General features: G+C 45.7%; 1 protein-coding gene across 5 annotated transcripts; it reads left to right on the top strand.

Annotated features, from left to right (window-relative positions):
• The first annotated feature begins 251 nt into the window (after positions 1-251).
• Positions 252-13,111, top strand: LOC311108339 (zinc finger protein 395-like). Of its 5 annotated transcripts, none has more exons than XM_084150969.1 (10): positions 252-553; positions 2,061-2,257; positions 2,624-2,742; positions 5,196-5,398; positions 7,968-8,068; positions 8,260-8,557; positions 8,746-8,835; positions 9,784-9,905; positions 10,662-10,711; positions 11,655-13,111. In XM_084150969.1, exons 1-10 carry the CDS (start codon positions 434-436, stop codon positions 11,765-11,767), a joined length of 1,413 nt encoding a protein of 470 aa, XP_084007095.1. In that variant the 5' UTR covers positions 252-433; the 3' UTR covers positions 11,768-13,111. The 5 variants fall into 5 exon arrangements, 3 of the variants coding, with proteins under 3 accessions (XP_084007095.1, XP_084007096.1, XP_084007094.1); XR_014610507.1 differs by having other exon boundaries at positions 256-553; positions 8,257-8,557; positions 10,621-10,711; positions 11,655-11,703; XR_014610506.1 differs by lacking the exon at positions 10,662-10,711 and having other exon boundaries at positions 258-553; positions 8,257-8,557; positions 11,655-11,844; positions 12,369-13,111.
• Positions 13,112-13,453: the final 342 nt, after the last annotated feature.

The raw sequence follows: 13,453 nt of genomic DNA, 5'->3' as shown, positions 1-13,453 counted from the left end.
CTCCTCCAGGTCCTTCAGCCTCCTCCAGCCTCCTCCAGCCTCCTCCAGGTCCTCCAGCCTCCTCCAGTCTCCTCCAGCCTCCTCCAGCCTTCTCCAGCCTCCTCCAGGTCCTCCAGCCTCCTCCAGGTCCTTCAGCCTCCTCCAGCCTCCTCCAGCCTCCTCCAGGTCCTTCAGCCTCCTCCAGCCTCCTCCAGCCTCCTCCAGGTCCTCCAGCCTCCTCCAGTCTCCTCCAGCCTCCTCCAGCCTCCTCTAGCCTCCTCCAGGTCCTCCAGCCTCCTCCAGCATCCTCCAGCCTCCTCCAGCCTCCTCCAGCGTCCTCCAGCCTCCTCCAGCCTCCTCCAGCCTCCTCCAGCCTCCTCTCTGTAGAGAGTATAGACCCTGTGTGTTGAGGGCCTGTAAAGTGTAGACAACCACCACTACCGGCAGCAGCACCATGGCAGCTATGAGACCAGAGGAGAGGACCCCTTCTTCAGGACCACAGTCATGTCCCGCTACGGCAGCAGGACTCCAGACAGACACCAGGCAGCCCGGGGCAGAGATACAGGAGACGCTGGTAGGTGGACCCATACACGCAGAAGAAGTTGAATGATTAAATTGATTATTCTTATTTTTAATATTTTGTGGCTAACTGCAATTATTTTCACAGTTTTACTGCACGGGTGTCGTTGTCTCAACTGTGCCTCCCTCCCTTTTCGGAGTCTGCCCCCATATCTTGTAATTTGCACCTCTGTCCCTATGTCTGTATGCAGATGTACGCAACCGTTCAAAGGTTTGGGGTCACTTAGAAATGTCCTTGTTTTCTAAAGAAAAGCATTTTTTTTTTGTTCATTAAAATAACATCAAGTTGATCAGAAGTCACTGGACAGAGGAAGATTGGAAAGTTTGACGTGTTCGGATCACAAAGAAGAACATTTGTGAGACGCAGACCAAATGAAAATATGCTGGAGGAGTGCTTGATGCCATCTGTGTCACGCCCTGGCTCTGGGGACTCTTAAATGTTGAGCCAGGGTGTGGATTTGCTATGTTTAGTTTTTCTATGTTTTTGTTCTAGATTGTTTAGATCTATGTTGGCCAGGGTGGTTCCCAATCAGAGGCAGCTGTAGCTCGTTGTCTCTGATTGGGGACCATACTTAGGCAGCCTGTTTGGCACTAGTCGGTGTGGGATCTTGTTCCGTAAGGTTTGTTTTGTATTAACCTAGGACTTCACGTATCGTTTGGTTTGTTGTTTTGTTCGTGGTGTGTACTAAATAAAATGTACGCTTATCACGCTGCGCCTTGGTCCGTGTCTTCATCCGGTAACGATCGTGACAATCTGTCAAGCATGGTGGAGGCAATGTGATGGTCTGGGGGTGCTTTGGGGGTGGTCAAGTGGGATATTTGTACAGGGTAAAAGGGATCTTGAAGAAGGAAGGCTACCACTCCATTTTGCAACGCCATGCCATACCCTGTGGACAGCACTTGATTGGAGCCAATTTCCTCCTACAACAGGACAATGACCCAAAGCACAGCTCCAAACTATGCAATAACTATTTAGGGAAGAAGCAGTCAGCTGGTATTCTGTCTATAATGGAGTGGCCAGCACAGTCACCGGATCTCAACCTTATTGAGCTGTTGTGTGGGCAGCTTGACCGTATGGTACGTAAAAAGTGCTCATCAAGCCAATCCAATTTGTGGGAGGTGCTTCAGGAAGCATGGTGTGAAATCTCTTCAGATTATCTCAACAAATTGACAACTAGAATGCCAAAGGTCTGCAAGGCTTTAATTGCTGCAAATGGAGGATTCTTTGACGAAAGCAACGTTTTGAAGGACACAATTATTATTTCTATTAAAAATCATTATTTCTAACCTTGTCAATGACTACATTTCCTATGCATTTTGCTATATTTCCTATTCAAACTCATTTCATGTATGTTTTCATGGAAAACAAGGACATTTCTAAGAGGCCCCAAACTTTTGAATGGTAGTGGACCTGTGTCTCTGACTCTCTACCTCTGTCTCTCTGCAGGTGGACATGCAGTGCTGCCTGTGTCTCTGACTCTCTACTGGGTGTTTCTTTGCAGGTGTACATGCAGTGCTGTGGGCAGGAAGCCCCTAACATGACAGAGAGCAACGGCCATAGGAACATTATGAATATGAACCATCAGGTCCCGGTCTTCGTGCCCCAGGGGAGGACTGAGGGGGGCTGGACCCACCCCTCGGCTCCCCAGCAGACTACAACTCCCACAATGCCCTCCTGCCCCGTGTCTGCCCCTTACAGGTAAGCTCTGTCTATGTGGGCATCCTTCAGCCTAAAGCTGAACTTCACCTTGTCACACGACCTTACAACGTCAACTGTTATCTTGGTACTCCTCAATGGAGTCTCCGTTCTTCATCTGCTCCTCTTCTTTGAGTTGTCTCTGTAAGTGGAGATAGACATCTGAGGGACCATCATTCATCACTCAAAGCCCCCCACCCCCAAAAAAAACACCACCTCTTCCATGTTATCCTCAGTTTCTAGAGCCCAGAGTCAATTCGTTCTCCGTTCTTCATCTCCTCCTCTGCTTTGAGTTGTCTGTTTAAGTGGAGTTTGTGGTCGTTGCTCCAAGATAAGTCCATGTTGTAATTATTTTGCCCCTCTACTCAGTTTCCGGAGCCCAGGGTCGGTGGAGATGGATGAGATCATGGCAGCCATGGTTCTGACCAGTCTGTCCTGCAGCCCTGTGGTACAGAACCCTCGTCAGAGTCAGAATGACCCGGTACCAGGTAAGTTAGTCAATAAATCAGAACCATCTCTCTCTCTCTCTCTCTCTCTCTCTCGCTCGCTGAGTGCTTGATAGTTGACGGATTGATAGTTGATGAGTTGAATCAGGTGTGCTAGCTCTGGAATAATTCAAATACATTGCTAGACAGTAACCACCAACATAAGCTTCCCCCCTCTCTCCCTAACATGGTTATATAGTGACTATACTGACCACCATGCTGTCTCCCTAACATGGTTACATAGTGACTATACTGACCACCATGCTGTCTCTCTAACATGGTTACATAGTGACTATACTGACCACCATGCTGTCTCCCTAACATGGTTACATAGTGACTATACTGACCACCATGCTGTCTCCCTAACATGGTTATATAGTGACTATACTGACCACCATGCTGTCTCCCTAACATGGTTACATAGTGACTATACTGACCACCACGCTGTCTCTCTAACATGGTTACATAGTGACTATACTGACCACCATGCTGTCTCCCTAACATGGTTATATAGTGACTATACTGACTACCATGCTGTCTCCCTAACATGGTTATATAGTGACTATACTGACCACCATGCTGTCTCCCTAACATGGTTACATAGTGACTATACTGACCACCATGCTGTCTCCCTAACATGGTTACATAGTGACTATACTGACCACCATGCTGTCTCTCTAGCATGGTTACATAGTGACTATACTGACCACCATGCTGTCTCTCTAACATGGTTATATAGTGACTATACTGACCACCATGCTGTCTCCCTAACATGGTTATATAGTGACTATACTGACCACCATGCTGTCTCTCTAACATGGTTACATAGTGACTATACTGACCACCATGCTGTCTCTCTAACATGGTTATATAGTGACTATACTGACCACCATGCTGTCTCCCTAACATGGTTACATAGTGACTATACTGACCACCATGCTGTCTCTCTAACATGGTTATATAGTGACTATACTGACCACCATGCTGTCTCTCTAACATGGTTATATAGTGACTATACTGACCACCATGCTGTCTCTCTAACATGGTTACATAGTGACTATACTGACCACCATGCTGTCTCTCTAACATGGTTACATAGTGACTATACTGACCACCATGCTGTCTCTCTAACATGGTTATATAGTGACTATACTGACTACCATGCTGTCTCCCTAACATGGTTATATAGTGACTATACTGACCACCATGCTGTCTCCCTAACATGGTTACATAGTGACTATACTGACCACCATGCTGTCTCCCTAACATGGTTACATAGTGACTATACTGACCACCATGCTGTCTCCCTAACATGGTTATATAGTGACTATACTGACCACCATGCTGTCTCTAACATGGTTATATAGTGACTATACTGACCACCATGCTGTCTCCCTAACATGGTTACATAGTGACTATACTGACCACCATGCTGTCTCTCTAACATGGTTATATAGTGACTATACTGACCACCATGCTGTCTCCCTAACATGGTTATATAGTGACTATACTGACCACCATGCTGTCTCTAACATGGTTATATAGTGACTATACTGACCACCATGCTGTCTCCCTAACATGGTTACATAGTGACTATACTGACCACCATGCTGTCTCTCTAACATGGTTATATAGTGACTATACTGACCACCATGCTGTCTCCCTAACATGGTTATATAGTGACTATACTGACCACCATGCTGTCTCCCTAACATGGTTATATAGTGACTATACTGACCACCATGCTGTCTCCCTAACATGGTTACATAGTGACTATACTGACCACCATGCTGTCTCCCTAACATGGTTATATAGTGACTATACTGACTACCATGCTGTCTCCCTAACATGGTTATATAGTGACTATACTGACCACCATGCTGTCTCCCTAACATGGTTACATAGTGACTATACTGACCACCATGCTGTCTCCCTAACATGGTTATATAGTGACTATACTGACCACCATGCTGTCTCTAACATGGTTACATAGTGACTATACTGACCACCATGCTGTCTCTCTAACATGGTTATATAGTGACTATACTGACCACCATGCTGTCTCTCTAACATGGTTACATAGTGACTATACTGACCACCATGCTGTCTCTAACATGGTTATATAGTGACTATACTGACTACCATGCTGTCTCCCTAACATGGTTATATAGTGACTATACTGACCACCATGCTGTCTCCCTAACATGGTTATATAGTGACTATACTGACCACCATGCTGTCTCCCTAACATGGTTATATAGTGACTATACTGACATTACATTACATTTACATTTTAGTCATTTAGCAGATGCTCTTATCCAGAGCGACTTACAGGAGCAATTAGGGTTAAGTGCCTTGCTCAAGGGCACATCGACAGATTTTTCACCTAGTTGGCACAACACTCTTAACCAATAAGCTACCTGCCGCCTACTGACCACCATGCTGTGTCTCTCTAGGTCCATCATCAGGGGGTGGAGACATGGAGTGTGGGGGCGGGGAGCTGTCTGACAGCGGTAGCAGTGGCTACTGGAGCTGGGACCATGGCAACATTAGTCCCGCCCCGTCCCTGTCCGTCACCGAGATGGACAGCAGCCCCGACGAAGGACTGCACATGGAGCTGGAGCAGGGGGTGGGGCTACATGCAGCCAAGAGGTCAAAGGTGAGGGGGGAGGAGACTGTCGCCATGGCGTTAGAGAGAGAAAGAGGGTGTTGAAGAATCGGTGCTAGCTGATAGGTTTGTTTAGAGAGTCTGGTATTTAAAAAACTGTCACTTATCCTCACGTTCATTCTCAATCTCTATTTGAGTGCTGAGCGATAAGTGCTATTTGAGGTTGGTTCGGTTTTGGTTTGGTTATTAAAAAATAATCACAATTTTCGGTTTCAATTTATTATATTTTTTACATTAAATGCATTATAGGCAATAGTGACATTAAAATAATTGTAGAGCTTTTTAATGGACATTCCAAAGCCTGAAATAGTAAACATTCAGTTGCCAGAACATTCCATAGTCACTGTCAGGTCCACATTGGGTAGACATCAATAGAAAACAGGAAATGACTATGAAATAAAATGTTATCTGTGTGTATGACTTAGTTTTATTTGATGACTTTATCATTTTTCATTCCTTAAAGTCATCATCTCATCTCTGCTCAGGCTGTAGCAGCCAGCCAGACAACCATCTCACGTTATCTCTGTGCTCCCCGTACTGTCCTGTCTATAGTCATTCTATTTAGCTAGGGTAGCCAGTCTAAGTATACTGCAGAGCTGTCTGACAAAATAATTTGACTAGTTCTTCAAAATACATAAGGCATACTTTCAAGACTGCTTATTACTAACTCCTACATCTATCAATTGGGTATTTGTATTTGTATTTCTTAAGGATCCCTATTAGTTCCTGCCAAGGCAGCAGCTACTCTTCCTGGGGTCCTGCAACATTAAGGCAGTTATATACAATTAAAAATATTACATGACATTATATTTCATAACACTTTACCCAATACATTTAGTGTGTTCCCTCAGGCCACTACTCCACTATCACATATCTACCATACAACATCCATGTGTACGTGTGTGTAGAGTGAGTGTCTATATGTATGTGTGTATGTACCTGTGTGTGTGTCTCTTCACAGTCCCCGCTGTTCCACAAGGTGTATTTTTACCTGTTTTTTAAAATCTGATTCTACTGCTTGCATCAGTTACTTGATGTGGAATAGAGTTCCATGTAGTCATGGCTCTGTGTAGTACTGTGCGCCTCCCATAGTCTGTTCTGGACTTGGGGACTGTGAAGAGACCTCTGGTGGCATGTCTTGTGGGGTATGCATGGGTGTCTGAGCAGTGTGCCAGTATTCCAAACAGACACCTCGGTACATTTATCTCGTCGACACCTCTCACAAAAATAAGCAGTGATGAAGTCAATCTCTCTTCCACTCTGAGCCAGGAGAGACTGACATGCATGTCATTAATGTTAGCTCTCCGTGTACTTTTAAGGGCCAGCCGTGCTGCCCTGTTCTGAGCCAACTGCAATTTTCCCAAGTCCCTCTTTGTGGCCTGTAGGACCTGCCTTGTTGATAGTGTTGTTAAGAAGGCAGAGCAGCGCTTAATTATGGACAGACTTCTCCCCATCTTAGCTACTGTTGTATCAATATGTTTTGACCATGACAGTCTACAATCCAGCGTTACTCCAAGCAGTTTAGTCACCTCAACTTGCTCAATTTCCACATTATTCATTACGAGATGTAGTTGAGGTTTAGGGTTTAGTGAATGATTTGACCCAAATACAATTGCTTTTAGTTTTGGAAATATTTAGGACTAACTTATTCCTTGCCACCCATCCTTGCCAGTGGCATGTCGTTAGTAAAGATTGAAAAAAGTAAAGGGGCCTAGACAGCTGCCCTGTGGAATTCCTGATTCTACCTGGATTATGTTGGAGAGGCTTCCATTAAAGAACACGCTCTGTGTTCTGTTAGACAGGTAACTCTGTATCCACATTATAGCAGGGGGTGTAAAGCCATAACACATAAGTTTACGTGTATAGTGTTGAGTCATCCGCATACATAGACACACTGGCCATTGGCATATCGTTAGTAAAAGATAGGTAGAGCTCCCTCACCAACTGTCTCTATCCCCTCTCCGTTCTGCCCAGCGTCCCACATAGTTCTTGACTTAATGAATTATTTGATTTCTCTTTAGAGAAATGGCGCGTTGAGCTCACAAAAAAAAACGGAACTAAATGGAATTGAAGTATTTGAACCGACGTCGGTCAATTAGTTGTTTAATAACCTGAAAAAACCTGACATCTCAGTTAATCGCTCAGCACTACTATAGTTTCCTCTCTCTCTCTCTCTCTCTCAATTCAATTCAATTTCAATTCAAGGGCTTTATTGGCATGGGAAACGTATGTTAATATTGCCAAAGCAAGTGAAGTAGATAGTAAACAAAAGTGAAATAAACAATAAATATTAACAGTAAACATTACACTCAGAAGTTTCAAAAGAATAAAGACATTTCAAATGTCATATTATGTATATATACAGTGTTGTAACAATGTGCAAATAGTTAAAGTACAAATGGGAAAATAAATAAACATAAATATGGGTTGTATTTACAATCTCTCTGTCTCTCTCTCTCTCTCTCTCTCTCTCTCTCTCTCTCTCTCTCTCTCTCTCTCTCTCTCTCTCTCTCTCTCTCTCTCTCTCTCTCTCTCTCTCTCTCTCTCTCTCTGATCACAGAGTTCTTTCAGAGGAGCATACAGGTGTCTTTGGCCCAGCTGTGGCAAGGTGCTCACGTCTTCAGTTGGGATGAAGAGACACGTTCGTGTGCTGCACCTGGGGTGAGATCTCTTCTCAGACAGCTGGTTTAGAGAAATGCATGCATTCATGTAGCCTGTATAAGTATTAACTCAAACATTACATTTGTTAACTTACTCTCGCTCCTTTGTCTATCCCTTCCACATTCATACACGCACGTACGCACGCACGCACGCACGCACACACATACCAAAACCCTACACACACACAGCAGTGGATCGGAGCAGTCCCACAGAGAGGAGGACTTCTACTACACTAAGATCTCCTGTGAAGCTCCACCAGCCCCCGCCCCGACCTCGTCCCCTCACATCCCCTGGGCGTCCTGTGGCTCCCCTCCAGGCCCTGGTCCAGGTCCCGGTCTCCAGATCCCCTCCTCTACCTCTTCCTCACCCTCCGGGTCAGGGAGCTCCAGGCCCAGCTCAGCCCCAGGGTCAGCCCCAGGCCAGCCCAGCCCTCTCAGCAAGTCTGCCCCCAGCTCCTTCTGGCAGATACAGACAGACCACCTCTATCAGGTAGGTTTCCCTGGCCTGCAGAGTGTATGCAAGGCAGTGGTGTTGCCTTCTTCAATTATATGATTATGCGTTGTTTAGAACAGCTAGACATCTTGAAAAGGGGCGGAGTTTAACTAGAATGGCTGTAAAATAAATGTATGGGAGTTTGAGAGATGTCTGGTCTGTTGATGTGTCTTCCTCCACTCCAGGTGACGGTGTCCTGTCGCAGCCCCTCCCCCGGTTGTTGGACCCCTCCCCCTCTCACCGTCTCTAACCAGCACAGCCATCACAACTCCCAGGTACGTCTGCTCTCTTCTCCTCCTCCTGGTTAACCTCAACCCCAGCCATCACAACTCCCAGGTACGTCTGCTCTCTTCTCCTCCTCCTGGTTAACCTTAACCCCAGCCATCACAACTCCCAGGTACGTCTGCTCTCTTCTCCTCCTCCTGGTTAACCTCAACCCCAGCCATCACAACTCCCAGGTACGTCTGCTCTCTTCTCCTCCTCCTGGTTAACCTCAACCCCAGCCATCACAACTCCCAGGTACGTCTGCTCTCTTCTCCTCCTCCTGGTTAACCTCAACCCCAGCCATCACAACTCCCAGGTACGTCTGCTCTCTTCTCCTCCTCCTGGTTAACCTCAACCCCAGCCATCACAACTCCCAGGTACGTCTGCTCTCTTCTCCTCCTCCTGGTTAACCTCAACCCCAGCCATCACAACTCCCAGGTACGTCTGCTCTCTTCTCCTCCTCCTGGTTAACCTCAACCCCAGCCATCACAACTCCCAGGTACGTCTGCTCTCTTCTCCTCCTCCTGGTTAACCTCAACCCCAGCCATCACAACTCCCAGGTACGTCTGCTCTCTTCTCCTCCTCCTGGTTAACCTCAACCCCAGCCATCACAACTCCCAGGTACGTCTGCTCTCTTCTCCTCCTCCTGGTTAACCTCAACCCCAGCCATCACAACTCCCAGGTACGTCTGCTCTCTTCTTCTCCTCCTGGTTAACCTCAACCCCAGTCGTTCCTTCCAGGTCTCTCCAGAAGGAGAATATCTTGTGATATCTGTCTGACATCTATCTCCTGGTTAACAACAGAGCACCAGTAGGACAACAGGTGGATGTGATAATAATTGTGACTATTTAAGGATTTCTTATTACAAGAGATGCCATACTTAACTAAAAATAAGTATTCCTCCTCCCTCCTCCTCTCTTCTCCCCTCCCCCCTGCTCCCTCTCTCCTGCCAACTACAGGTGGTGAGGGGTCGCTGCAGGTCTGTGAGTGTAGGAGAGCAGTGGCTTCAACAGAACAGCGCCACCAGCAGGTTGACCACCGTGACTGCAGACTCCCCGTCACGCTCTCACTGCTCCTTCAGGTAGTCACCGTGTACCCTCTCTTCTCTTCTCCTCTCTTCTCTCCTCCATCTGAACTATCTCTCCTCTCTGCTCGTCTCCTCCTTTCCTTTCCTTTCCTCTCACCTCTGTCTCAACTATCTCTCCTCTCTTCTCGTCTCCTCCTTTCCTTTCCTCTCCCCTCTGTCTCAACTATCTCTCCTCTCTTCTCGTCTCCTCCTTTCCTTTCCTCTCCCCTCTGTCTCAACTATCTCTCCTCTCTTCTCGTCTCCTCCTTTCCTTTCCTTTCCTCTCCCCTCTGTCTCAACTATCTCTCCTCTCTTCTCGTCTCCTCCTTTCCTTTCCTTTCCTCTCCCCTCTGTCTCAACTATCTCTCCTCTCTGCTCGTCTCCTCCTTTCCTTTCCTTTCCTCTCACCTCTGTCTCAACTATCTCTCCTCTCTTCTCGTCTCCTCCTTTCCTTTCCTTTCCTCTCCCCTCTGTCTCAACTATCTCTCCTCTCTGCTCGTCTCCTCCTTTCCTTTCCTTTCCCCTCTGTCTCAACACACACTCCACACCTCTCCCAATGTGACGAGAGGGCATGATTAGATGGCTAGATAAGAAACGTGAAGGAGAATTTGTCTCTCTAATCGTATTCTCTCTAACACAGTCTTTTCTCTGGTACTGGTACATCATTTTCATTTTCTCTCACCATAAAATGAGACTTTTATCAATATATTGGCCTGTATTTACCTCCCAGAAATGAAATGCTAATTAGCTGCTAATGTTGCTATCATAAAGAACTACAAATGCCATGATGATCTGGACGAGACTGCCGAATCGAGGCAAAGGTAAGAATCTCTGGATTAACTATCTAATGTTAGTTAAATTTAATAATGAATAAATTGGCTACATTTCTTTAAATTGACAATTCTGTGAACTGTCTTGTGCAAGTTTTAAATTGACACAATACCTGTTAGCCAAGGTGTCAGCTAGAGATGACGTGCGGGAGCTTACAGGGATTTGTAGTCTTGCATGATGTCTACTTTGATGCTAATTAGCATTTTCGAATCTGAGAGTAAACAGAGCCGAATATATTGATAAAAGTCACCTTGTCTGATAGAGATTTACACGGTTATCAATACATCACCCCAGGGTAAACCTACATGAAACACAGCCCTTATTTTAAGTGTTTCTAAAATCCCCTGTGGGAAAAAAATTAATGGTAGAAAAACGATTGGAACCATTTCCCTGTTTGACCGCTAGGTTTTATGGGTATTATGACACCTCCACTGTGAGTCCTCAAATGCAAATTGCAATTAAATCTGATGAGAACCGTAATAAGGATGCATTCCAATATTATTTCATTTGCATGCTGAGAATGTTATTTATTTAGCAGACGCTCTTATCCAGAGCGACTTACAGGAGCAATTAGGGTTAAGTGCCTTGCTCAAGGGCACATCGACAGATTTTTCACCTAGTCGGCTCGGGGATTAGAACCAGCGACCTTTCGGTTACTGGTACAACGCTCTTAACCACTAAGCTACCTGCCGCCCTAATTTGTGGTAATATTAAGCAAAACTTAAATATCAAACGTTCTAAATCTTCTGAGTACCTCCAAGACAAGGTAAAATATGTATTGCGTGAACATCAATGGAATATTATGTTGAACCTAAAACAGATACGCTACGAACGTCATAAAAACAGACTTATTTGATTCTTACAACATTAAGGGGAATGTCCTAATGTTCTGGGAATGTTCCCGGTTTGCTGGGTTGTCTTTTATCCCTGTAGGAAGGGACGAGGGGAGGCCAAAAAGTGTCGTAAGGTGTACGGAGTGGAGCGCAAGGAGCTGTGGTGCACGGCCTGCCGCTGGAAGAAAGCATGCCAGCGCTTCCCTGCCTTAACGAGTGCGTGAACGAAGGATGATGAAAGAGAGAGAGAGACTTGAAAAAAAGAGAGGACGCGATCACAATCAGGGCCTGTAAGCCATCAAGAACAACAACTTCCTTTTTTTTCTACCCCCCCCCCCCCCCCCCCGAGGAATAAAGTTATTTCTGTAATTGTATTTGTAAACGTTGACCTGAGCAGTAAGTCAGTGTGTGATGGTGGTGCTAGTAGCTACTAGGTTAGACTGTGTTATGATGAGGTAGGTCTACAATGCTCGTCCTTCCTAGCCTGGTCCCAGACCTGTTTGTGATGTGTGGTATGGGAACAACCATAGGAGTTAGCGATACACAGGGATGGAACTTTTTGGGCACTGGCTTGTAGCCCTGGGTAACAATCGGGTCAAAAGTCTGTGCCATGCGATATTTCTAAGGACAAAATTTAGACCGTCCTGGCGGGCTAGTGTGGCACATTTTCTACTAGCCCAATCTGAAAAGTACTAGCCGGGCTTGCGGGCTGGCTTAGTTTCCATCCCTGGTTGAAAAAGGCACTTAATCCTTAACTGCTCTCCAACATGATTCTTCTTCTTCTTCTTCTTCTTCTTCTTCTTCTTCTATACAGCACAAGCTGATCTGGCCCCAGGATACTTCTACCTTCCACTGAGAACATGTCTCTCCTCACCTCCCACTGAGAACATGTCTCTCCTCACCTCCCACTGAGAACATGTCTCTCCTCACCTCCCACTGAGAACATGTCTCTCCTCACCTCCCACTGAGAACATGTCTCTCCTCACCTCCCACTGAGAACATGTCTCTCCTCACCTCCCACTGATGAACATGTCTCTCCTCACCTCCCACTGAGAACATGTCTCTCTTCACCTCCCACTGAGAACATGTCTCTCCTCACCTCCCACTGAGAACATGTCTCTCCTCACCTCCCACTGAGAACATGTCTCTCCTCACCTCCCACTGATGAACATGTCTCTCCTCACCTCCCACTGAGAACATGTCTCTCCTCACCTCCCACTGAGAACATGTCTCTCCTCACCTCCCACTGAGAACATGTCTCTCCTCACCTCCCACTGAGAACATGTCTCTCCTCACCTCCCACTGATGAACATGTCTCTCCTCACCTTCCACTGATGAACATGTCTCTCCTCACCTTCCACAGATTCTTTCAATCTCATCCTCCAACACGTCAATCTTCCCTGTGGTGTCTACAGAGGCTATGGAATACCTTTACCTCTATATGGTGTGCTATGAGATCTTCTTTTGGACAATTTTGTATTTTTGTGTTTTTTTTAATTATTATGTCATGTTTTGGCACATTTTGCAATGTATTTTACAAGGATAATGATGAATGAGCTACATTTGGTTTGACTCGTTGTTGTTTGAGTCGAGTCAGTTCCCTTTTTACTCTTCCCCGTCTTGGTGAACAGTGTCATGGTCCTGTCTGTATTTATGGTCCTGTCTGTATAAGCTATTGGACAGGTTAGAGGTCAATTGGAATTGAACCCAACCCTGATATTGGACCACTCCCAAGGGATCAGGCAATATTAGACAACTTTAATTTGTAGTAGCCTTCTAGTGAAATAAGAAACATAGTGTTTAACGTTATTTTATAACACAGTCAAATAAAGTACCAAAGAAAAAAACACAGAGAATATTGGGACAATTACAGTTTTCTGCATTACAATCCACAAGAGG

This window comes from Coregonus lavaretus (assembly GCF_964263955.1).
Source record: "Coregonus lavaretus genome assembly, chromosome: 33".
Taxonomy (NCBI): domain Eukaryota; kingdom Metazoa; phylum Chordata; class Actinopteri; order Salmoniformes; family Salmonidae; genus Coregonus; species Coregonus lavaretus.
This window is presented reverse-complemented; position numbering and strand designations above follow the sequence as displayed.

What these genes read in the sequence shown, in the direction of transcription:
- LOC311108339 (XM_084150968.1), top strand. Translation starts at nt 434, where the DNA reads ATGGCAGCTATGAGACCAGAGGAGAGGACCCCTTCTTCAGGACCACAG. An exon ending in CGCTCTCACTGCTCCTTCAG is followed by an intron (nt 9,906 to 10,661) that starts GTAGTCACCGTG and finishes GCTATCATAAAG; the next exon opens with AACTACAAATGCCATGATGA. An exon ending in ACTGCCGAATCGAGGCAAAG is followed by an intron (nt 10,712 to 11,654) that starts GTAAGAATCTCT and finishes TTATCCCTGTAG; the next exon opens with GAAGGGACGAGGGGAGGCCA.